This window comes from Hydra viridissima, unplaced genomic scaffold (assembly GCF_058129835.1).
Source record: "Hydra viridissima isolate aposymbiotic clone 2 unplaced genomic scaffold, HvirCarnegie_v1 scaffold_5, whole genome shotgun sequence".
Taxonomy (NCBI): Eukaryota; Metazoa; Cnidaria; class Hydrozoa; order Anthoathecata; family Hydridae; genus Hydra; species Hydra viridissima.
The window spans coordinates 14,509,182-14,535,621 of NW_028324304.1; the positions used below are offsets into that span (position 1 = coordinate 14,509,182).

General features: G+C 34.7%; 1 protein-coding gene and 1 long non-coding RNA gene across 2 annotated transcripts; both read left to right on the forward strand.

Moving 5' to 3' along the window:
• Nucleotides 1-118: 118 nt before the first annotated feature.
• LOC149888854 (uncharacterized) lies at nucleotides 119-25,411 on the forward strand. Its single transcript, XR_016452881.1, has 3 exons — nucleotides 119-353; nucleotides 3,728-3,760; nucleotides 25,336-25,411. It is a non-coding gene; the product is annotated as an uncharacterized LOC149888854 (long non-coding RNA).
• Nucleotides 18,797-21,330, forward strand: LOC145192473 (E3 SUMO-protein ligase ZBED1-like). Its single transcript, XM_090088263.1, has 2 exons — nucleotides 18,797-19,527; nucleotides 19,750-21,330. The coding sequence occupies exons 1-2, from the start codon at nucleotides 19,138-19,140 to the stop codon at nucleotides 19,840-19,842; spliced, it is 483 nt and encodes a 160-aa protein (XP_089944389.1). The 5' UTR covers nucleotides 18,797-19,137; the 3' UTR covers nucleotides 19,843-21,330.
• Nucleotides 25,412-26,440: the final 1,029 nt, after the last annotated feature.

The following is a 26,440-nucleotide window of genomic DNA, read 5'->3' on the forward strand; positions in this document are numbered from 1 at the left end:
ATTGGACCAATCATAATTCTATAGAAATGCAATAGAACTCCCTGGTAAGAATTGTCAACAACAGATTTAATTGAACTTTTGACAGAGTAAATGTTATGGTATAAACAAGCTTATTCAAATATCTACCGAAAAAACAGTAGGTTTGTATTTTATAAAATCCTGCTCGTCTTGCGAATTAGAAGCTAGTAAGTATAGTGTTTTAGAAGGTTGTAAGAACATAGGATAGCCATTTTTCGATAACTTTGCAAATTGAAGTATTTGTTCTAAAACCTAAATCAACTCATATGCTGATGATATCCCTTTTACACTATGATGCTCAGATCGAGAAGGAATTTAAAATGAATGAAAATGTGGTAACTTTCTTTTATTTTAAAATATTTTCAAATTTTTTTCAATATCTCGATTTTTAGCGTTACTTGTCAAGAAGTTTTTTTTTTTTTAGCTCATTATTATAAAAAAAGTATTGATTTTTTTTATTTTTAGAACATTCAACAGCTTTCACATTTTCTTCTCATTAAAATGCACCAACAAAAACAAAAAATAAAATCTATTTAACTAAACAACTTTAGCGTTGGAATTAATTTTTTTATTTTATTGATTACCTGGTGAATGTACTTCCGTCGGTTTTAGCGAGAATTAAATTATAATTGACCGATGTCATTTTGAATCGGCGTAGTTGTGAAATAGACCCTAAAAAAACGAATTCGGGAGAAAGTCCCAACTAATCTTCGTAATTTTTCCAAGCTTAAGTTTTTCCATATTTGTGTTAGCCCTTCCTTGTTCAAAATGTCAGAGAAAGATTTTAGCTTTCTATGCTTTTTAAATTAGATCGTTTTGAAAAACTAACTTTGAGTAGGTTAAAGGTTGAAAGTCTTTTTTATTGAAAGCTGCTCTGCTCTCATGCCATGTTAAAGACTTTGAGTTGACACGCAAGTGGCATTTGTTTGGCTAATTTGAAGACTCTCTTTTTACTCACAGCGTATAGGTAAGTACTTTCCTTTTCCAACAGCTGTGAATCAAAATTATTCAGGTCTATGAAAGAGGTTCAGCTTACGTTGATTGAATCGCTTGATAAAATAGAAACGTTAAAGAATTGCAAGAAACTGGAAATGTATAATTTCGCATTCGCGTTCGACTCACATCACTTTAATCTACTCACTGTTTGAATTCACTAAAAATAGTTTCTACGTTGGTTAACACAAAAAAGCTCTCAATAAGTTTGACTGTTCTAGACACTCTCAGTTATTAAAGATAAGCTCAAAAAATAAATAGCTTCAAACAGTCCTCTTCTTGATTATGCAAAATCTAAATGAATGAAATTTATCTCGGAATGAGTTAGTGCGAATAGATTTTCGAGTTTTCCAGAGTTAAAACAATATAAAGTCGCTAAAATAAACATCATCAGCCTAGTTAGCCTTGCAAACTTCAAGTAAACACCTCAAGGGTAGCAATCTAGGAACTAAACCATATTAAAAAAAAAGTTAAACGTTTGTCGTTTCACATAGAAAAGACCTTTTTTAATTATGCGTAAACGCCGATGTATCTATCTGAAATTCAACATAATTTATATACAAACTAATTCCCTTGACACTAACATTTATGTATTTTCACGTCTCTAATTTAACGAAGTTTAAGAATCTTATTACATAAAAAAATGCATATTCTGAAAGAAAATTTTAATACGAATTCAATATGCAAAAAAAATTATCAATAATAATATTTAATTAATATAAAATTAAGATATATTTAAGCTATGCAATTTTTTTAACATTAAATAAGTATCCGAACAAAATTTTAAGGATTTAGGCTTAAAGATAAACGCTTCTCCGAGTAATTATTTTTTTGACTTTTTAATATCGGGTTTGACCGCCTTCAGCTTTTATGACTTCTGCAAAACGACATGGCATCGATTCAACTAATTTCTTTGTCGTATCTGAGTCGATATCAGCCCAAGCTTCTTGTACCATGATCTTTAGCTCTTCTTTTCTTTTTAGACATTGTGTGCCTCATTTTTTATCCAGAATAGCCCAGAGATGTTCAATTGGATTGAGATCTGGACTTTGCGCTGGCCATTCAAGTAACTCAACTTGCTTTTGGACAAAAAGCTCTTTTGCTTTCTTTGACGTATGTTTAGGGTCATTGTCTTATTGGAAGATAAAATGTTTTCATAATCGCAGTTTTTTAGTTGAAGACAGAAAAGTTTTAGTGAGAATGTTAACATAAACCTCAGAGTCTATATTTCCATCAATAAACTCCAGCTTTCCTGTTCCGTTCCAAGCCATCGATCCCCATACCACAACATTGCCTCCATTAAACTTTACTGTGCCTCGAATACGACTAAGTGTGAATGCTTCACCTTTCTTTCTCCATACTTTTTGAGCTCCATCGGACTTCACAAGATTAAATTTTGATTCGTCCGTCCACAAAACTTTCCTCCAAAATGATATCGGCATATTTACTTTTTTTTTTAAGTAAATGCAAGTCTTTGTTTTCGATGGGTTTTTGAAAGGAATGGTTTCTTGCTTTGAATCCACTTTCTTTCAACCGATTTCAAATAGTACATGAGCTCACTTGTAACCAAAATTCTTTCTCAAGGAGGCTTGAAACTTTTCCCAGCAAGCACACAATGTTGAAACAATGTTGAAATAACGTTGATCAACGTCGATCAACGTTATTTCAACGTTGTGTGCTTGCTAGGTTGGTGCTGATAAAAAGCGGTTTTTTTGCACCATCTTGACAATTTGTCGATCTATTCTTGATGTTGTTTTACGCTTAGCTCCGAATCTTGGCTGATTTTTCACATGTCCAAACATTATACTTTTTAATCAGATCGCTAATGGTTCCTAATGCCATCCAGTCGCTTTATTTATCGACCTAAATGTTTTACCTTGCTTGAGCAAGCCAATAACCATATTGCGCTGAGCTTGGGACCATTCCTTGATTTTAACTGCCATACTTGATGATATCAATGCTAAATCAAATGAATTTAAAAGAATATCAGTCAATTGTTAAAAATTACTCGCTGTAAAACAACAATATTTCTAAAATTTTTGATTTAAAAACTTTTTTTAATACCGTAGATTTTCCTAATTCCGAACAAAATCGTAGTTAAAGTTGAATAACTCCGCTTGCTTTTTGAATTTCACATTAATTTTTTTAAATAAATAAACTCGAACCATATTAAGCAACAAGTATATTTATTATAAAAATATTGTTAATTTTTAAATTCAAAAAGTAAAGTTTTTGTTTGGAATTAGGAACACGTGTTCCTAATTCCGAACGTACATATCAAATCCCAAAAAATGGCATTTAATTTAAAAAGGTAAATCATTTATACTGGCGTAGACCTCTAGCTTAGAGTTAGATAAAAAGATATTTAAAATTTAAAATTACTTTTATTTTAAAGTAAGGGTATAACATTGTGTTGGTGCTGAGTGTGCATTATCTATTTTATACCTTTTTTTTTTTTATTAACAAAAGATAAACAAGACGTTTAGAAATTTAATAAAAAGGCTAAGAGCGTTTATAAGCTTCTAAACTAATGTCGTTAAAATACTGTTGTTAAATATTGTTGTTAATTACTTGCACGTAAAAACACTTATTTTTGCATAAAAAAAGTGCATTCCAAAATCTATTCGGAGTTTGGGAAACGTTTTAATTAAGCAGAAAAGTACCGTTTTTAAGATATCTTACGAAGTATTGCTAATTTTTGACTTTTTTTCTTCAGATAAATCATCACCATCAAATTCTACATCGAAAAGTACGCAGTTTAAATTTTCTTTTTTTTTTTTAAGTCGGTTTTAAATTGTTGGTTTTTCAGGGTTTTAAAAAGTGTTTTGTTTGAAATTAAAAAATTTAATGATATATATTTTGAAAATGTTTTTTCATATTCTCATTACCCTAGTCATCCAATTTCTTAATCAGTTCTCCTTTTAAAAATCCCACAAAAATAAAAGATAAGTAACAATAAGCGAACTAAAGCTATTCGGAAATAGAGAAATCCACGGTAATCAATTTAAAAACATCGTTTACGAAACAACATGTTCGGATAATTATTTTTCGTTGAAGTTTTAACACTCCTTTGGGAATCGTTAAATTTTAGTAACGCGTGTTAATTACCGTTGATTAATGTTTTGCTAAAATCGTGATTAAATTTGCTTTTAGAATAATTATAAAAGTATTTATCAAAAACTTATGTTTTTCTGAAATAACCTGACAAAGTTTATTTTTCACAATGAAATGTTTTGTTCGGATACTTATTTTTCTGACTATATATATATATATATATATATATATATATATATATATATATATATATATATATATATATATATATATATATATATATATATATATATATATATATATACATATATCTTTGGTCCCGGGTAGAAAGGGCATAAGTCAATTTGACCCACTTTTTGAGACAGCAGTATCAATGTTTGAAAATTCCTACTAGACATTCCTAATAGACAAATAAACATACTAATATATATATATATATATATATATATATATATATATATATATATATATATATATATATATATATATATATATATATATAGTGGTATGTTTATTTATCTATTCTTGTTGGTGCAGAGGCGCCTTTAATCCAGGATGAAATAAAATCTGTTTCTTCTGCATCATTTTCTTCTGCCCTCAATTGGTACCTTAGAGAAACTTGGTGGTGATTAGAATCTCAAAAAAACCCTTGCCTGTAAAGTTTTCGTTAATTTCGATCAGTCCCCACGTGGATAAACCCCATGATCCCATACTTAGGGGAGCCTATGTTCAGGACTTGCCAAATCCTAGATGAGGTATTAACAGGACTTGCCAAATCCTAGATGAGGTATTAACAGCACTTGCCAAATCCTAGATGAGGTATTAACAGCACTTGCCAAATCCTGGATGAGGTATTTCAACATTTTTCTGATTGGAATAATGTTGCCTTATAGGCTTTAGTGTAGCAAGAACTAAACAGCCATTACAAGTTATTCAGAGTCTTTAGGTTGTTTTAACTTGTAAGAAAGAGAGTTGTAATAATTAGAAGAACCAATGGATGTTGTACATAATCAGGGAAGCTCTCTAAACACAACTTGGATGTTTGCAAAGAACTGAGTCTTTTTACTTCAGCTGCTGTGTGAGGTTGCGCGATTTTTCGATTGTTTAATTTGATTGATTTTTCAAAAATTTAAAATATCGGAAAATTAAAAAAACTATAAAATATCATGAATAGCTGGAATACCCGGCGCGTTGCACAGGGCATTCCAGCTAGTCTTGTGGAGCTCATTTATCCTCTAAAGAAAATCATGTCGCTTCTTAAGAATAATGTCTCTCGAGTTTGTTTGGTTACCGGAAATGACAATGGCGAATTCATTTATTGTAACTACTAGGAAACCCGGGTTCTGGCTCATTTTCATTTTAGCATATATTTTTTACGCATGGTGTGCATTTTGTGATCTTTGATTTCGGGCCATTAATTATTTTTTCATTACGTGCGGTGATGTAATGAAATTTTTTTTAACAATATTATAAAAAGGTATGCTTGAGAATGGAGAGTTTGGTCCTAGCAGCAAACCAGAACCAATAGCTTCATACCCTCTTCCGCTCTTTACATAAGCTTCATCTTTTATTGAACTTCCTTTTACCCATGGTGTTATAAACAATCCGTCTCTGCTCATAGTTTTCATCTTCATTCCGTTACCATTTTTCTTCAAATAAACAACGCCTCGTCCTGCGATTTTATCCACGATAATGCGAGTGACCATTGTCGAAAGTTCACACAGTTTCACGGGAAGATAATGCAAATGGGTGGGTCTCTCAATGATTTTAAAACCTGGACCCACGTTTGGATAAAATGAGTAAGTGCAATTTAATTGGGATCCATTGATATATGATGACCCGACGACGTCGTTGACGATTCTGATATTGTTGATGCTTGAAATTCTAACGATATTCTCAGATTCGTATTCAGAATTGGAATTCAACTGTCTTTTAGTAAATCCCAAAACTGAAGCGATGCTGTTCTCCACGTTCAAATCTATTAAATAGTTTAATCCAAGTTTAATGGATGATTTTAAAGTATTAGGATTGATTCCAATTTGAATGTTGTTTGGAGAGTAATTAATTTTATTTGCAGCGACATAATTTCCACGTTGAGCCGAGTAATTTTTTATTGTGCTTGAAACAGACTTTTGCAAATACTCATTGATATCTTTAATGTCGTAACTTCCATCTGAAATGACAATGTTTTCCCAATTGTATCAGTTGTTCATGCTGTATCTGAAAGAATTGTTCTTGCTATTGATATTTGGAATGCTGTTGTACGTCTCAAGACCGAGAAAAGCCATTTCGTAACTTTTTCCTTTTTCAAAAACGATTTTGCCTAAAAATTCTGTTGTTATTACGCTTGATTTTCCATCCACATCGATTATAATTCCTAGCATTTTTTTATTATACATCATTTTTTTAAATTGTATCTTTTGGAAAATAAAAATCGTCAAACCCGATGCGATATTTTCCATGATCCTTTTTGGAGGACAAATCGATGACGGCAAATCCGTGGGTTTGAGACCAGCAATGCTTGCAGAACTTTTTAAACTCTTCATTTTTCATGTCGACAGCGACGTAGTCTCGATAAATGTGGTCGACGTTTTTTGAATCCTGCGGGAACAGACAAATAAAATTGGCATTTTCTCTAATCGTCTGACGTGGAAGCATGAAATAGTTTTGAGCCAAATAGAAGCAGTCGACGTTGGAATGTCGACCTCGGATGTAATATTTTTCGCACTTGTTTTGTTTGGTCAATTGCAAATCGTCAAAGATCATTAAATTGTTTTTCGATGCGTCAAGATCTTCAGGTTCAGGAACGTCGTCAGCTGTTTCAAAAAATTGACACTCTATGTCCTCTTTGTTATCATAAAAACTGACACTCTATGTCCTCTTTGTTATCATAATTTTTGGAAAGGTCGTTAATCACCATTTCAGGATTTAAATTCAATTTTTCTATTTCCCCTTGTACCTTGAACAATTCGAGGATAATCTCTTTTGGAAGTTTTTTCTCAAAGGAGTTTTTGAGTACTTTGTACTCTGGCTGGAAAAGGGACTTTCCAAACACCTGCAAATGGTTGTGATCCAGCCAGCCCGGTCTCAGCAGCAAATTCAGCAGCGAAGTTGTTTTTCCGCAACCGGACTTTCCGACGATGATTTCTCGTATACTTCTTGGCAAAAGCTTGTTATTGTTCCTTTTGCTCTTACCAATATTCCATGACAAATCGGTAATTTCCATTTTTATCTTAAAAAAGTTTTTCTAAATATAAAAAATGTATTGCGTTAAATGCAAAAGAAGAACGGGAACTCTTCACTTGAGGAACGAAGTATCCAGAAACAACAGGAATATGCTTAAAGGAACTTTTGAAGTTTGCAGAGCGATCTAGAACATATTTGTTCGATCCACAAAAGAAGGCGACTTGGTAGAATCGCTCAACAAACTGTCCAGCAGAATCAAGCTTCCGTGGGCTAAATTTCCTGGAGAAATGCACATCCCTGGCATGGACTTTGCAGGGCCTGGCACAAATTTAGACAAGAGACTTACTTCCACCGACATGTACCAGGAATGGATTAAACCCGTCGACAGGGTGGATAATGCAGCATACCATCATGACCTTGCTTACAAATATTTCAGCGACAGGCAAAACAGAAATTTGGCAGAGGAAATGATGCTTGAAGAAATGAATTCCATACCCAACCCCACGCAAAAAGAAATTAACGAGAGAAAACTTATTACTCCCGTCATCAAACCCAAGGCCAAATTCGGATTGGGTGTCGGTAAAAAAAAAAAATGCCCACGAGTGATCTGAAATGGACGGATCAGCTTGCAGAGGAGCTTCACAAACCAGTGATTCATCATTTCAAAAGAAGAAGGGTGATTGTGAATGACATTGATGAAATATGGGCTGCAGATTTAGTCGACATGAAATCGTTTTCAAAATTCAACAACGGTGTAACATACTTGCTGAAGAGATTTTCACAGTGTCAAAAATTCAGTACACGGATCCACCTACATGAAAAATCACCGACGCCAATGTCGAAGAAATACAAGGAACATTTTTACGAGCAGGAAATGCAAAAGACCCATCAAAACATATTCAGAATTGAAAAAATCATTCGAAAGCAAAAGAACAAATCATTGGTTAAATGGCAAGGATATCCAGACTCATTCAACTCTTGGGTAGATAATAAAGAATTGATCAGTTTGCAAAAATGATCTAAAAATTTTATTTTAATATGTCAAAATGCATGCTCCTCACAAATTGTTTAAAAATGTTGCTTCAGCAGAAGTCCACAGTTTGGATTTGCAATTGAGCCATTTGGAAGAGAGGATTAAAGAGTTGGAGCAAAGAAGACCGAGCAACATTATTGTGCCCATAAAAAAGTTGAATCATTCTACCTACTACAACGTTAACGGAAAGCTCGAGATTTTTGCTCAGAAAGACATTAGATTTGTAGCTCTCTCGCACACGACGATATCGTTGTCAGTTGGACTGAAATTGGATAAAAGTATTGCAGTCGTCACTTTAATGAACAAAATCAGCGATCAATTGAATTACTACAAAAACGATGTTATTCTTTCAGAGTCTGTAGATGACGTCATCATGGTCGTTCACAATTACACCAATCAGGATGTCATTGTTAAAATAGGCGAAAAACTTTGTAAAATTAATCGCATTGATTTGAACTAAAATTATGAATTGATTAAAAAAATGGAAATATTTAAAAACATAAATAAAATTTATCCGGTTCTTCCAACGGCTCCAGCGGATGAAGGGCACATTTACCGCCTTCAAAAAATAAGCGAGATCCAAAAAAAAATGTAGGATGAAAAAGCAAAGAGAATGGCTCTCAGCAAAAGTACCATCGCGCTTTCAGAACCATATCGAATGTGGACAATTCGATGCAGGTCTTGTGGATTGCTCTGGGGACTGTGGGAATTGGACTTTTGAGCACCATTATTGCCAGTCCAGCAGCGATTGCGTGCGAGGGTGTTGCCATTGGAGTGGGGTTTTTATCCATTGTCGGAGGTCAAGCTGGCATTGAAAGCAGAGAAGCATAAAAAATTAAAAGTTCTTGTAGAGTCTAAATTGAACACCATTAGCAACCTTATTTCAAAAGCGTTATGCGATGGAGGAAATAAGAACAAAAACTAAAAGCAACATGGACGAACTGACAAAAGAGTCTTTGATCAATAAAGGGAGAGAGGACGCGATTCAAGCGTTCAACAACATCTTCAAAAGATAATATTTAAAAAATAATATTTTCACTCAACATTAACGTAAAACTTATTTATGATTTTTTTCCGCGTATTTTAAAAACCATGTCTTTTTTTAAAATACAAGACCCGAATAAAAGGGATGAGATTGTGAGTGATTAAGAGCAGAAAGAGAATTTATCAGGACAGTCTCAATAAGAATATTTTAGAGTCGAATTTTCAACTGATTTGAGCAAGCTTTACAAGTCTCTAATCGAAAGCAATGAAAAGATGATTAATAGCATGAAGGTCGAAAATTTACCAGAATTAAATCCGCATGAAGATCTAGAGTCCACCATGAATTTGGGCGATATTTCGTCCCATTACTTGAACATGTACAATGAGGTTTACAACCGAAAAAAGAAAAGAATTTTCGAAATGAACAAAATTGGAGATAAAAAGTATATTGGAAAAATGGAGATGTCCGTGGATGGAAATGATACTATTGTTGGCGGAGAGAGGTATGAAGGGACAAATGGTCTTTGGGAGCTTGTAACCAAATTTACTCCTCCCGAAAAATGGAGCAAAGTTACCGATGAAGATTTGCGAAATTATGAAAAAGTTCTGATCGACAGTGATGCCATAAGATCTGATTCATATCCAAACAAGCCGAAAGCTCCCAGGAGCGAAAAACACCGACAAATGATTGCACCCATTTGGAAAAAAATGGCGCGTTCTAAAAAGGGAAAAAAAGGTCATGGAGTGATTTTTCTTCCGAGCGATCCGAATGCACTTGTACAAAAGCAAAAAACTTGACTTGAGCGTGGCTGCTTGGCATGCTCGAAATACAGGGTCGAGAAATGACGCTGTGTCCATATTCGATAAGCTGCTGAGGCAAGGAGAGATAAATAAAGACCAATAAAAATCGTTGATGAGGTGTATCGATATGTAAAAACTTATTTTAAAAAATTGTTCATTTTAAAAAATGTAAATCATAAATAATCGTAGATATGTTAAAAAGTACATCGTTGGAGGAGGTGGCATTGTGGACACAACTGTGGAGGTGGCATTGTGGGCACAACAATTTTTTAAGAAGAGCAGCAGCTTCAAGCATGTCAAAAGCAACAGCAAATTTGCTTAAAAATGCTGCAAAAAGCGAAATTGGAAGAGAGGCGATTATGGCGGCTAAGTCCGCTGGTAAAGAGTTGGCCTTTTCTGCCATCTCCACCGCTAAAGACGTCGCCGTAGACAAAAGCAAAAAAGCGATTGAGAAAGTTTACGCAAAGACAGGGACGGTGAATCCAAGACATTTGGTCAACACGATTGTGAACGAAGAGGCAAAGACAGATCAGGCTTTTCATCCGATGGAAGAATTGCAAAAAAATTGTTTGGTTCATCCATTCACAGAAAGAAAATGACAAAAAAGAATGCGATTAGAATTCAAGACCTTGTAAAAATGGGAAATGGGATGTAGATTGCATGAAGCTGTTGTAAACCGTATAGGCTGTTGTAAACCGCAGGGCTGTGGAGTCGGAGTCGGAGTCGTGGAGTCGGAGTCGGAGTCGGAGCTCATTTTGGCTGGAGTCGGAGTCGGAGTCGGAGTCGGAAAAATTGTACCGACTCCGACTCCGGTTTAAAAAAAATCTTTCAAAGTTTCATAATTTTCATAAGGATTTTATAGTTGTTACAAAACTACAAGTCCCAGAATGCTCTGAAAGCTGTAGGATATCCAGACACAATGGAAATTGTAGTTTGCAACAACTGGAGGACAAGGAGTTTGACATGTTATTTTTAGGCCTTTAAAACAGTGATAAGCAATAGGGTATTTTGCTGCTTATCACTGAGAATCATATATCACCTCCCTTGCGCTCTCCTCTAGCTTCCATTAAACTATATAACTTCGTGATCCCCTAACTCCCGACTTAAATTGTCTGGCACTGTGCTACATGTGATAATAGCTGATCGTTATAAAACTTTATTATTACGTTTATAAAATTCTTGTCATTAAAGTTAATTGATGTAAGTTGTTAGTCAAGTTATACACTATTTTTGTACATAATTACGCTCTCGAGAATTTTTTGTTTCTGTATAAAAGTTGTAAGAGAATTGAATAAAAACAGTAGAAAATAAAAGTAAACAAAGTTGTCGTATTAACAAGCTATTTCGGCAGTATGGCATCCATGGCAAAAATGATTGGAAAATTTGATGGATCTGGAGATGTTGTAGTGTGGTTGAAAAAGATCAAACTGGTGGGAAAGCTGCAAAAGTTGGGCAATCTTTCTTTGATCATTCTGTTGTTTCTTGAAGGCAGTGCGTTCGCATTATATGAGCAACTTGGGGAGAGCCAAAAAACTTCCGCTAAGGACATTGAAAAAGCCCTACTAGATGCATTCGCAGTTGATGGTTTCCAAGCTTACGAGCAGTTCAGAGATCGGAGATGGATTGACGATGAATCTGTCGATGTGTATTTGGCCAGTTTGCGTCAACTGATGAATTTGGCCAATATTGAAAGCGAAGAATTATTGCTAAGAGCGTTCATAACTGGATTGCCGGGTGAAATTTCAAAGCAGCTACGAGCACAAGTGAAAATGTTTGGGATCAGTTTACAGGATGCATTAAACCATCCAAGAGTACTCATGACAGAAAAAACAAAAGAAGAGTATGTTTCAACAACCATCTCTAAGTTCCATAAAAATGTTAAGAAACCATCCGCTACTGATGCTATCTGCTACAACTGTGGCAAGCCTGGACATGTTGCTCGAATCTGTTTTTCGAAGAAACAAATTGTCAGTGATGGGATAAAATGTTTCAGGTGTGGAAAATCTGGACACATTGCAAGATTTTGTTTGTTGCATCAGGGAAACTCAAATGGGGAATCGCCAGCGCCAGCTGTTTCCCTAAACAACTAACGGCGCTTCCAATATGCACTGTGCAGGTGAACACCTTTGCAGGAAAAGCACTGGTTGATAGCGGATGTACCCGAACTATTATTTCAAACGACATAGCTCGGAAAGCTGGTGTTCGTATTAGAAGACATGACATTATGGTGTTGGTTGTTAATGGAGAAGCTGTGAAAACGGAGGGAGAAGCTACGGTAACATTAATCATTGAAGGAAAAAAGCTCAAAACATCAGTAATGATTCTAAAAAGCGTTGTCAACGGTATTGATGCTATTATTGGTATGGATGTCATTAATCGCTGTGGAGGAGTGCACTTGTACAATGGAAAAATTGAATTTGGTTTTGTTTCAATTTATACAGAGAAACAAAGTGTTGGTATAAATGACAAGGATTTTGATGCTTACTTTGATGGTACAAAGTGGACTGCTAAATATAAATGGAAACAAGGTCAACCACAACTGAGAAATTCTGTCGCGCAGTACAAGGTAAAACCCCAGTTGATACCTCAATTTAGTAATGAGATGGATTTATGGGTGAAAAATGGCTGGTTGAAACCATGCAACAAAGAAGAAAAAAGTACAGAAGGGATTGTCCCGTTAATGGCTGTTGAGCAGGAAAATAAAGGAAAGGTACGACCTGTTCTGGATTTTCGCGAATTGAATCAGTACGTTAATTCGCATAATGCCACAAGTGATGCATGTGATGAAAAAGTTAGAAAATGGAGAACTCTTGGTGACAAATTTGCAACACTTGATCTTAGATGCGCCTATATGCAAGTACACATCGATCCGAGTTTATGGGAACATCAGAGGGTAATATACAAAGAAGAAAAATACTATCTTACACGTCTTGGTTTTGGGTTAAATTCTGCTCCAAAAATAATGTCTTCAATCTTAGGCAGCGTGTTGAATCTAGATGCAGGTATTCGTGAAGCAACTGACCACTACATTGACGATATAATTGTTAATTTGGAAAAAATATCAGTTGAAAAGGTCGTAAATCATTTGGCGCGTTATGGATTGGTAACCAAAGAGCCAGAGCAATGCGATACTGCACGAGTGTTGGGTTTGCAACTATTTAGAAATGAAAAAAAGGAGCTTTGTTGGAAAAGAGGAAACACCATTCCAAAGTCACAAGATATTAAAACTGAAAAAGTAACACGACGGAAACTTTTTTCGATATGTGGACACTTATTAGGTCACTATCATGTTGGAGGTTGGCTCAGAATTGCCTGCAGTTTTATAAAACGACATAGTCAAGGAGATGCTTGGGATGATCTAATCGGAGATCAAGCTCAGTCATGGTTGATTGAAATATTGCGCCGATTGGAAGTTAGTGATTCTGTGAGAGGAAAATGGAATGCTGAAGGAATTCAAAATGGAGCGACATTGTGGTGTGATGCAAGCAGCATGGCAATGGGGGTTGCTATAGAATACAATGGCGTAATAATTGAGGATGCTGCCTGGCTTCGAAGTATAAATGATGTCATGCATATTAATATTGCTGAATTAGATGCTGTGGTGCGTGGGATAAACCTAGCTGCTAAGTGGCATATAAAGAATTTGTCAGTATTCACTGATTCAGTAACAGTTCATGGATGGTTAAAAAGTATGCTGACTGAAAGTCATAGGGTTCGATCAAATGGATTATCAGAAATGCTTATTAAAAGGAGACTTTCTCTATTGCAAGACTTAATAAAAGAATATAATATAAACATCACATTGAAATGGGTTCCGTCCTCCAAAAACAAAGCTGACGTGTTGACAAGAGTTCCAAAAATTTGGATAAATGAACTTTCACAAAGAAATACTAAAGAACTAGCTGGGGTAAGTATTGCTGAAGAAATTCGTAATTGTCACTCAAAGCATCATTTTGGCATTAATCGGACAATGTTTACAGTGCAACGAAGACTTCCGCACGTATTAAGAAAAGACGTTGAAGAATGTGTTCGCAATTGTTGCCAATGTAATTCAATTGATCCAGCACCAGTAAAATGGGAAAATGGAGTGCTAGATGTACCAGACACATGGTATAGAATTGCTTGTGACGTGACTCACTATAAAGGGTCGCCATATTTAACAATGATTGACTGTGGACCAAGTCGGTTTGCAGTTTGGAGAAAGTTGCCGTGCGAAGATACCAAAAGTGTAGTAAGTCAATTGGAATCCGTATTTAGGGAGCATGGCCCACCGCAAGAACTGTTGATGGATAATGGAGCAGTGTTTAAATCCAAGGAATTTTCAAACATATGTGAAAAATGGTGTGTAAAAAAGAAGTATAGATGTGCATACAGACCTTCAGGGAATGGGATAGTGGAGCGTAACCACCGCACAGTAAAACGAACAGCTGCGAGGGCACAAATATGTCCGTTACTAGCGGTATTTTGGTACAATGCAACACCAACGGTGGGAACAAATGAGAAATCTGCACCTGCTTCTCAGAAAAATATGTACGTCTGGCGTCTTCCAATTCAAGAGGAGAAAAACACTAAAACTCAGGAAAGATCACAACGAGTTATGGAAACTTATAGAATTGGAGAAAAAGTTTACGTTCGCCCTGCTGATGCAAAGTGCACTTCAGTTTGGAAAATTGGTACTGTAACTGACATACTCACAAACACAAATATTGAAATTGATGGTGTACCAAGACATGTGCGAGATGTGAGAATAGCTCCTGCCTCAAATGTTTCAAACGCTTCAAGAGAAACTATTATCAGTGAAGAGATCGACAGCGACGAAAGTGATTTTGAAGATTTAGACATTTTTGCTGCACGAGAGGAAGAAACCGAAGAAACAGTTGTTGACGCTGAGGAGGAAGCTGGTGGCAGAGAAATCGTCGATAATTTATTACCAGCGATAAGACGATCAACCAGAGAAAGGAGAAAGCCGATATATTTAAACGACTATGTTACTTAAGAACTTTAGTTCTTGGGGTGATGTGATAATAGCTGATCGTTATAAAACTTTATTATTACGTTTATAAAATTCTTGTCATTAAAGTTAATTGATGTAAGTTGTTAGTCAAGTCATACGCTATTTTTGTACATAATTACGCTCTCGAGAATTTTTTGTTTCTGTATAAAAGTTGTAAGAGAATTGAATAAAAACAGTAGAAAATAAAAGTAAACAAAGTTGTCGTATTAACACTACATATTCTTAGTAGAAAGCTAGGCATGCCACCACCAAGCACCAAAGAGTTGCTCCACAAACAGAAAGACTGTAAGTATTCAATTAGCTTTGTTTCTCTGGAGAGAGAGAATATTAGAAAATTAGTGATTGAAAAAGCTGTTAAACAAAAAGAAGAACTTAATGAATGTCTCAAGGGACGCTTTGTGTTTCTTAACAGAGTGAACTATTTTGCAACCAATATTTAATTCTTTTTTGAAAAAAATGAAGCAGTTACCAAGAGATTGGCAGTAAAAAACGCCAAAACTTATCACACCAGCGAATTTCTCCAGGTCTCAGTAGAAAAGATTCTTAAAGAATATGAACTTAAAGAAGAACAAGTTCTTTCATGTTTGAAATATTGTCCAACTGACAATATTTCAAAGATGATTTTGACAAATTCATAATGTTATTAGCGACTGCATAAGAGTTTATTGCATAACCAGAGTTCAGAACAGTTGTTTATTCAGAAATTGTTTTCTTATAAATATTGTTTAAAGCACTAAGTGGTTGGATTATTTGTATCATAGTGATGAAATAGCCGATGTTAACATTTTACTACAGTTATTTGTTGTTACGAACAAATAACTGTAGTAAAACAAACAACTATTTGTTGTTAGAAATTGGTTACTTATGAAGGAGTCGGAGTCGGAGTCGGGAGTCGGAGTCGGAGTCGGAGTCGGTCCATGATAAAATCAAGGAGTCGGAGTCGGAGTCGGAGTCGGAACAGCAGCTTACCGACTCCACAGCCCTGAGGTGCACAGAGGTATCAAATTTGAGGAAAGAGATTGGCTGAAAAAATACATCGATCTTAACACCCATTTAAGAACTCTTGCTACTAACGACTTTGAAAAGGACTTTTTCAAGCTGATGAACAATTCAGTCTTTGGAAAAACCATGGAAAACATTGAAAAAAGAGTGGACGTGAGACTTGTCACATCAAGAAAAGAAGCTGAGAAATTGTCTTCCAACCCCAATTTCAAACGATACACGAGATTCGATGAAAACTTAATCGCTGTGCACATGAAAACCACAAAGCTGGTTTATGACAAGCCAATTTATTTAGGGTTGTGCATCTTGGATTTAAGCAAAATGTTAATGTTTGAATTCCATTACGATTACATCAAGAAAAAGTACTCTGATAAAGCAAAGCTGCTCATGACCGATACGGACTTCCTCATTTATGAAATAAAAACGGACGATTTTTACAAAGACATTGCTGAGGATGTAGAAAGAGAATTTGACACGAACGAATTTGACAAAAATCATTCCACCATTCAAAGCGTTGGTTTCAAGGTCTGAGCAAATAAAAGGTCATCGGAATGTTTAAAGACAAAACCGCAGGAAAGCAGCTTGAAGAATTTGTTGGACTCCGGTCCAAACTGTACTCTTACAAGCTCCATAAAAAAGAACACAAAGGATGCAAAGGGGTCAAGAGAAATGTTGTCCAAAAAGAAATCACTAACGAAAACTACAAAAACTGCTTAATGACTAAAAATCAGCAGCTAATGAAAATGAACGTCATCCGTTCCCATTTGTATAAAATTTACACCGAAGAAATTAACAAAGTCGCACTCAGCGCTGACTACGATAAAAGAATCATTTTAGAAGATGGAATTCACAAGTTGGCTTACGGACATTACAGATTAAAAACAACAAAATAATGTAAATAAAATGAATAACAAAATGATTGATGTGGAAGGAATTGTCCTGCCTGACGAGGCTTTAATAAACTTTCAATTGATAAAGGCGGTAAAAAAGCTGAAAATAAAAAACTTTAAAGGCGCTTTTGTTAGGGATGAGCTTCCAAAAAAGTTAAGTAGAAAAGAATGCGGAATTGTTAACACGGGGGATTTGAGCACTGACGGATTTCATTGGGTGTGCTGGTATAAAGACGGTGACAAAAAATTCAGCTTTGACTCTTATGCTCAACCCCCTCTTGTAGAGCTAATTGAATATTTGAAAAGCCCCGTCTTTTACAACAGCGAAAGGGTTCAGTTTGGCGACACTTCTTACTGTGGTCACTTGTGTCTTTACGTCTTGAAAAAATTCAATGAAGGAAACAACTTTTAAGACATTGTCAATACCTTGTGGTGATTCTAAAAATGTGCATATATTTGGTTCTGGTTTGCTGCTAGGACCAAACTCTCCATTCTCAAGCATACCTTTTTTAAAATTAATTTTATAATATTGTTTAAAAAAATTTCATTACATCACCGCACGTAATGAAAAATAATTAATGGCCCGAAATCAAAGATCACAAAATGCGCGCCATGCGTAAAAAATATATGCAAAAACGAAAATGAGCCAGAACCCGGGTTTCCTAGTAGTATTGCATGTATATTTAAGCAACCAGGATGCTGAAACTTTGTTCCAGCCATAAGCACCCTGAACATGGATTCCGGGGAGGTCCAAACCTGGCATAAATTCTTCACAGGGATTAGTCCTTTGTACCATTTTGGTATACATTAGTTCATTTGTCTGGATTTCAATATACACATATTTATATATATTCATAAAATAAAGAGATTTGGAAATGGCAGAAAAGCTAATTAATGAGTTGAATATTTGCACTCAAGCATTGCTGATTAGGGAAGCGAGTCTTTATTAGCAGGCTTTCTGCATATTTCTGCTTCAGTTTAAAGGAAGGGAATTTGTAAGTTTTTTTATCAAGATCTTTTAATTTATTGATGATGTTAGTTTTCGTCGGCCTGTTCAGCTAGTTTTCTCATGAAGCTATTAGAGGTGTGCGAAACTCGAATTTTCGAGTTCGAGTTTGAGTTTATTCAATAATCGAACATAATTCGAATCGAATATAATTCGAATTTCGAACCTAAAGTTCGATATTTAAAAAGTTGCCGTGAAATGGTGTTAAAACGCTTCAAAAAGTCGCTGTAAAATAATATTAAAACCCTTAAAAATGGAGGATGAGAGAGTAAGGAGCGTTATTTGGATTTATTTTGATAGGCGTAATATTAACGATACTATTTTTGGTTTTTGTAAAATTGGAAAATGCAGTCAAAATATATCTTGTCCTACTTCATCGACAACAGAAAGTGATAAAAAGGCATAAGAAGCAAAAAGAATGAAAAAGGAAGAAAATAAATAAAAAAAACAACAACTGTCAGTTAGTGTCACAGATCTGTGGGCTAAGAAAACAGCATGGACGTCTGATCACGAAAAAGCTAAAGAAATAACACGAGCTATTGGTCGCATGTTGGCTTCCGATTACCTGCCGTACGGCTTCGTAGAAGGACAAGGTTTTCAGGCACTTATGAAATTGGTTGTTTCTGAGTATCATATTCCGAGCAGGAACACGTTTTCTCCCAGTATTGTGCCAACTATGTACAAAAATTTGAAACGAAAAATGATTGATCGCATTACTTACTGAGTTTGTTGGCATTCCATCCTATTGCATTTCCAAAGACATATGGTCTTCTCGCGCACTGGATTTCTATATATCATTTTGTTTGATACATTTAATTGCTGGTTTTCAAATGCGATCATATACACTGGAGATCATCTACATTTGTGGTTGTGTCACATACGGGCGAAGCAATATTAGAATCTCTTGAGAAGTCAATTGAAGATTAGTCGCCACCAAGAGCAGTACCAGCATACGTTCTTCTAGACAATGGTAGTAATATGAGAGCAGCCATGAACATGTGCCAAAACTTTATGGACTTGCCTTGATTTGCTCATGCGCTTCAATTATCAATTAATGATGCAGTATATAAAATTGAAGGCATGATTAGTATGATAGCGAAATGTAAAAAAATTGTCTCGCACTACCATCACAGTATTCAATCTTCTCAGTTGCTGTATGCACAACAAATTAAAAAGAGATGAACGTGGGCTCATAATGAGTGTATCAACGCGTTGGAATTCCGACTATTACATTATTCAACGCCTTATGGAAGAGAAAGCGCCCTTATCAGCCGACATCGCATTAACTGGTAAGGTGGAGAATCTCACTACGAACGAATGGAAACTCGCCGAGGGTTATGTAAAGATTTTTATTCCTTTTGAACAGGCTAGCAGAGAGCTGTGTGGTGAAAGTTACCCAACGTTATCTATGAAAATACCAGCTCTACATGGATTACACCAGAAATTGCAAGGTTTCATCAGTGATATTGCAAATAGAGGCTCTAGAGTTTCACTGGTGCGGAGACTTGTGGCATCTTTAGAAAGAAGGTTTCCTTCTTTTGACGAGGTAACATAAATAATTATTTATATACTGAGATTTAGTTTATAAGTGTTTATTTCAGTTATCAATCACGCACTAATTTTTAATTACCTATTTCCACATAAAGCTTTCTTTTACTTCAACTGCATTACAGACCATGGTCATACTCATCTAATATATTAATATCTAGTTATCTATATTCCTTGAACTATTTCACAACCATTTCATTTTTCTGTAATGTTTTATTAGGTTCAGCCAGGTGCAGTTTGCACACTGGTACATCCCAGGTACAAGTCACTTTACTGCAAACAACCTGAGAAGCTGGCGGCCAACTTATTATAGCTTTGTGAATTACTCAATGAACTTCCAACAGTACCAGGTTCAGGATCAAAGCCAGTCCAGTCTCAGCACTCAATGACGTAGTCTTCTCTAGAAATTAGAAACACAATCAACAGGCTTGTGGAAATCTCTTGATAACATGATGACAGTAACTGCAATCAACAACAATGTTGCTGATGCTGACGTGTCAAGTACGAGCGCGCTTGATGAAAACATACTTGAAAGATATGGCAATTGGGTCCAATGGTTGTCCACTGACATGGTGGAGGCAAAATAAAAGTCGAGTTTCTTGTCTCGCTAAGCTTGCTCAATCACTTCTGGCAATCCCAGTGACTAGTGTCAATTCAGAGCGTTTAAACTGAACATCTGGGAACATCGTTTCCATTAAACGCTGCAGTCTTCTATCAGAGCATATAGAAGAACTTACCTTTCTTCATAAAAATTTGTAGACTTTGAGCATTAGGATAAGTATGGTTTGTTGATGATGATGACATTTTAAAATGAATCGAATGTACACTTTCACTAGTTTGTTTAATAATCTCGAACTCGATCGAATTTTTTGTAATCTCGATCGAACTCGATCAAAGATTAAAAACCTAATCTCGCACAGCTCTAGAAGCTATTTGGCACTGCTGGTATGAAAACTTCTATAGGTATGAACGGATTCGGAATACTCACTGATACAATTGATTCAAAACTCGCTATTCGTCAGCTAGTAAAACGCGATGACCCAAAAGCAAAGCCGTCCAGGAAAATGAGAGAGTTCATATTACAAATGTTGACCATTAGCAACCTGAATCAGAAGCTCATCAAATTCAATGGCCTTGTTAAAGTAGTAAATTCTGGATTACACTATGCACGATTTGAGATTAGTTATGAGTTGGCTGGCCAGAAGAATCCTTTAATAGTTTCTGAGTCTTTTACCCGCAGAAACTCGTGGATTGAGCCGTTAGCTACACAAAAGGTAGCTAGGAAAGTAACACTTTATATTGAGAGAATGATGTTCACGTTCGGCGATAAAAGTATATGGCAAAAAATTAATGAAGAAGAAATATGCATAGGAATCCAAAAATCCTTCCAACTAACAGGAACAACCGTTTTCCCAAAAGTGATACTGGACTTTTTAAAGTTAAAATTTTTATATTAGAACAATAAAAAATGCTTTTTTATTGTTGTAATATAAATATTTAACTTTAAAACTTTTATTTTCTCACAAGGGTTTTTTTTTGTTTGTTTGTTAATAAAAAAGCGCAGATCTAAAAAGGTTTTGCATTTGCTGCTTCAGGAAAGGCAAGGATTTAAGAATAATAAATAATGCTGAAACAACTTATTTAAATCTAAATAAAAAGAAAAATGACTACTCAAGCCTTATCAAAACTATATTCTGGAAAGATTTTTCAGCGGATAACCCTAACCTTCCTCCCATGCTTTGCTCGAAATGTAGAAAAAAGCGTGCAGGGACTGATCCTTACTTCACTATGCGGCCGTGTTATGAAGGTAACTATAGCTATATTGATGTTTAATTTACTTTAGTGAAAATTTAGTTATGTTATTTTAGTTATTATAGTTACTATACATATGCTACAAAATTTAAACCTTAATACCAGAGTTATTAGAGGGAGAAAATGTAAATGTTTTACTTGTGAAAATGGGCGCAAATCAAAAATGGAAAAAATATTGACCCCTAGGGTTGAATGTGTGTTAGGAAAACTCATTTACCAAGGCGCTAAAGATGTTTCAAATAAACCTGCAGAAAGACTTATTTGTCAAGATTGCTATGCCCAATTGGGACAAGGAATTCCACATCCCTGTACGAAATTAGAAAGACAAAAGAATTGCCATTTTAAAATAAACTTCCCCAACAACGTAAAAGTTCTGTCCAATTCTATAATAGATTTCAGCACAAATGACTCAGAAAACACCTTAGCTTTGAAAACCTTTGGTCCGAAGCAACTCGCTGTCTCTTTCGGAAAGACTGAGGTTAAGAAACCTTTCTTTTCTTTAGATAAATTGAGCAAACTTCAAATAAAAATACTTTTAAAAATAAACTTGTTATGAGTTTAAAGACAATTTTTGTAATAACTTGATTGAAACATTATAGAAGTTACACAATTTCTGAGAAGTGAGGGAGAACGGAAAAGTGTGGAATCTGGTTTCAATATTAAACTGATTGAGAACAACGAAATGATAGAAAAATTATTCAATTGTGATAAACTCCCATTGCTATAAGAATTAAATGAAAGCGAAGAGGGATGTAAACTATTACCAAAAAAATATTTTTTGATTTCTAGATTGCAATTTGTATCATTCATTTTGATTTTTTATGAATGTATAGTTGGTAGAAAAAAATAATCCTATTTTCTATTACAATGACATTGAAGAGCTTGTAGTAATGTCTTCATCACAGAAGTCAAGGAACAAATGATGTTGATATCAAATTAGGTGTAGATGGAGGGCAGGGATTCCTTAAAGTTACACTGTCAATAACCCTAAAACCAGAGTTAAAAAATCATAAAATTCCACAGGAACTAAGCAAGTGTGACGGATATGCGAGCAAAAACTTTAAAGATTCAATTGTCCATAAAACTATTATATTGGCCATTTTACCTTTATTGAACGAAAAATACCATAGTTTGCGGATAATTTTGGATAAGTTGAACATTTCATCCTTAGATTACACAGTATCTGAAGATCTAAAGGTTTTGCTTCAAATGGTTAGAAAACAAACTGCAACATCAAAGCACCATTGTCAGTATTTCATGACGTCATCTCTTGACTTTCAAAAAGCTGATCATTATACTCCAGAATATTTGTGTAGATTACACGACCTATGGATGGCTGATGGTGTAGATTTTAAAAAAGCAAATAAATACACAAATGTTTTTAATCCCTCTTTATTAACTGGCGACAAAAAAAAAAAAAAAAAAACTAGAACGTGTAAATATTCCTGGTCTACATATACTGCTTGTTGTTGTGGACAAAATTTTAAAAGAGATTGAAAAAAACTTATTTGAAAACAAGGAGTGTGGGTAACAGTTTGTTAACTAATATCTGTTTAAGATAAACATCTGCAGAATGTCCTAGCAGGGGCAGCATTGTTTGGAAGGCAATGCCTAAATCAATTGCTTAAAAACTTAGACAGCTTAGAACTGTTTTTTCAGGAGTCTAATCTTGGAGCTTCCGCTGCCAAATACATTAAGGTACTTATAGATATTGAAAAAATAGTCCATGGTTGTTTTGGAAAATCATTAAGCTTTACATATGTCAAAGAATCAGAGGAGTTCTCCGCGAGCTATAGAAATCTAAGGGCTGCAATTCCTTTGAAGATACACATAGTTGAGCAACATATTATCGAATTCATCGACATGAAAGGTGGAGCCTTCGGTATGATAAATAGCTTTTAAAGTTGATAAAAAATAATTTGTAATCTTAGTAATTAAGTACTTTATTTCAACAGTTGAATCGTAAAATTTGCATAAATTATGACGAATATTTATTAAATAAACTTAAATTTCTTTTGTACTTCTTATATTCTATAGGCTTAGGTTACTGGACCGAACAAGCTCTCGAACCTATTCATCAGGATTTCAATCAGTTTTGGCGAATGAGAAAAGTTGGAGAGCACAACCCAAACTGTATACCGTAATAAATAATTGTAGCAAAACCTACTCGACCCCCTAATAGCCCTCCCCTAGGGTATGGTTCTTAAAAACCCTTTCAATTTTTTATACATACAATAATTTTTCGTTTAAAAGTTAAGACCATTTAAAAGTATTTCAGGGGATAATTGGAGGTACTTTTTAGCTTTGCATGGTTACAAATCTTAAATGAAAAGAAATTTTTTGATGAAATTTGAAATCTGTCGATGAATCTTGATCTAGTTTATGATAGAACAAAAAAAAAATTTCTATTAAAGGAAGCGTAGTTCTAGGATTGGGGCAGTTAGGGGTCGGAGAGTTTTTGGGGTTTTGCAAGTCATCCTCATTCAACACCAGTAACAACATACTAGAAATTTGAGTATGTCCCATGCCTCTTAGTTAACTATCTTGGACAACAAAATTCTGGACATTCCCCTAAAATATGTGATTTCTCCCCAGGCCCCCACTAAAAATAGTTGTCGTTTACATTTTTTGAATGAGGAAATGTTTTCTAATGACAATCAAAAAAAAAGTTCTGGGAATGTCTTGCAAGGTCTTAGAGCATTTTCCTATGCACCGTGTAATGTTACTGTAACGTCAAAATTGGGAAACTTAGATTATGACGAGTAATTCATTGAATTACTGCGTAACTTTAATTATTTTGCTCGAAAGATTCGTTATAATTGGCGTAAATTAATGAACTTGCTCCAAATTGATTTTAAAAAGTTCGAAAACCATCAAATAATTTATTACAATCTCTTGTTAAATTAACATAAAACTTCGTAATTGACGTTTCTCACGATAACTACAACCAAAAGTTTTTCTATAACCCAATTCGGCAAGAAGCTTTTGCTGTGTAAGGGAGAGTGATGTAACATGGCTTGAACTTTTTTCCCGGCATATTAGCAGAGTTCAAAACATCAACATTCTCAATAGTGTGTACACTAGATTGAACCATTGTTTTTGAAACTCTATTTGTAGGCATAAAGGAGTACAGCCTTCATGTTTAATGTCTGGTTAACTACACAAACTCGATGCTGGATGAAGTTAAGAGCTTCGTTACCCTCGTCAGTTACTCCGCTATGTTTTTCCTAATGTGGTACATAGAGGTGGGACTGATAGTCAGAACCCACTTTCTTAATTTTAACTTATCATTGATGTAATGCAAGGCCGTCGCTTGATAAACGTCATTTGAGTCACTTACATAATGTTAGGGCCATCTAACTTTGTGCAACAGGCCACCTAACTCCGCGCTCAGGAGTTCACCAAGTCAACCTTTTATTACTTGGTACAGAAAAAGGTTATCTTGTACCTAGAGTAGAATAGAAAAAAAATGTGTTGAATAAACTGATATTAAAAACATTAATTGTTGATTACAACAGTGACGAATCATGATGATTATTTTTTCATCAGTGACAAGTATTGGTTGTAAACTTTTTGTCAGTGACATATACTGATAGTTATTTTTCGTCAGTGACTAAAGTTACGTTTACCGTTTGTTAATAATTGCTTTAGTTGGTTCAAGTTTTACTCAAGTTATTCTTTTTAATGCCTTCTTTTAAACTTACTATAATTGTAGAATTAACAATTGTTATTTACATAAAAATTTGAACCTAACAGTTAAAGGATTGCCTCATGATCTTTGTTGGGCAGATGACGCCCATCATTTTGTCAAAAGCAGGCTTGTTGAAGAGGTTAGAGAGGAGGTCAACACTTGCCAGCCATATATATTAGGTTATCAGGAAATTCTTCTGGATAATTACTGTTTTACTTTATGAAGACATTTTTTTTGGTTTCTGAAAATGATTTATTTTAAGTTACCAACGAATTTCAATGATTTTGATTTTTTTTGATTTAGAAAAAGTTATAGCACATTTGTATTGCTTTGTTGGAATAATCTGGATGGTGTCTGCATTGGAGTAATTATGCTGCCAATTTATAGTGAAACTTTTTACTAATTATTCAATATTTTGATAATGATAAATAAAGGAAATTATTAAATTATAAATAAATTGTTTATGGTTTTTATTGTTAAAATAAAATATTGAGTACACTGAGTAAAAACATTTTACTTGCTTTTGTAAGAATATTACATCAAGCATGTCTGACATGTTACGCTATTTTCCTAACATTTACTTTATAATAGTTCTGAGCAAATATGGCTTCTGGAAGTTGCAGAAATTGTGCTGATTTGTTTATAGAATTTGTTCACCAATAAAAATTTACATCATTACTAAAGAAAGAATTCGAAGGTTGATGACATAAATAAATAATGAAAGGCAAATGCGATTTGCTTGACTTGTTCAAATTGTATTTGCAGCTTGGTTACAAAAATCGTCTGAGCATAAGTAAATGCCTTTTGGTATGCCAAAAAAGATTTTTTTAAATTACTGCCTAAGAATCAAATCACGTGTCCAATCTAGACTGAGAAGAAAAAAATCCATTGGTTGAACCATCAGAAAGTGATATTTTGTTTAATTTAGAAAATAGTTCTGACCTAGATTACATAGGTAAATGATAACGTTCATTTAACTAACATGACCGAACTTGCGCAAAATTAAAGTACAGTGACTATCAATGGTGGATTTGTATGCATGTATCAATAGTGGATTTGTATGCATGTATGCATGTATGCATGTATGCATGTATGCATGTATGCATGCATGCATGTATGCATGTATGCATGTATGCATGTATGCATGTATGCATGTATGCATGTATGCATGTATGCATGTATGCATGTATGCATGTATGCATGTATGCATGTATGCATGTATGCATGTATGCATGTATGCATGTATGCATGTATGCATGTATGCATGTATGCATGTATGCATGTATGCATGTATGCATGTATGCATGTATGCATGTATGCATGTATGCATGTATGCATGTATGCATGTATGCATGTATGCATGTATGCATGTATGCATGTATGCATGTATGCATGTATGCATGTATGC

Excerpts from the sequence above, each read along its gene's own strand:
- LOC145192473 (XM_090088263.1), top strand. The coding sequence starts at position 19,138 with ATGCACAACAAATTAAAAAGAGATGAACGTGGGCTCATAATGAGTGTA. Across the intron at positions 19,528-19,749 it reads GGTTTCCTTCTTTTGACGAG|GTTCAGCCAGGTGCAGTTTG; the intron begins GTAACATAAATA and ends ATGTTTTATTAG.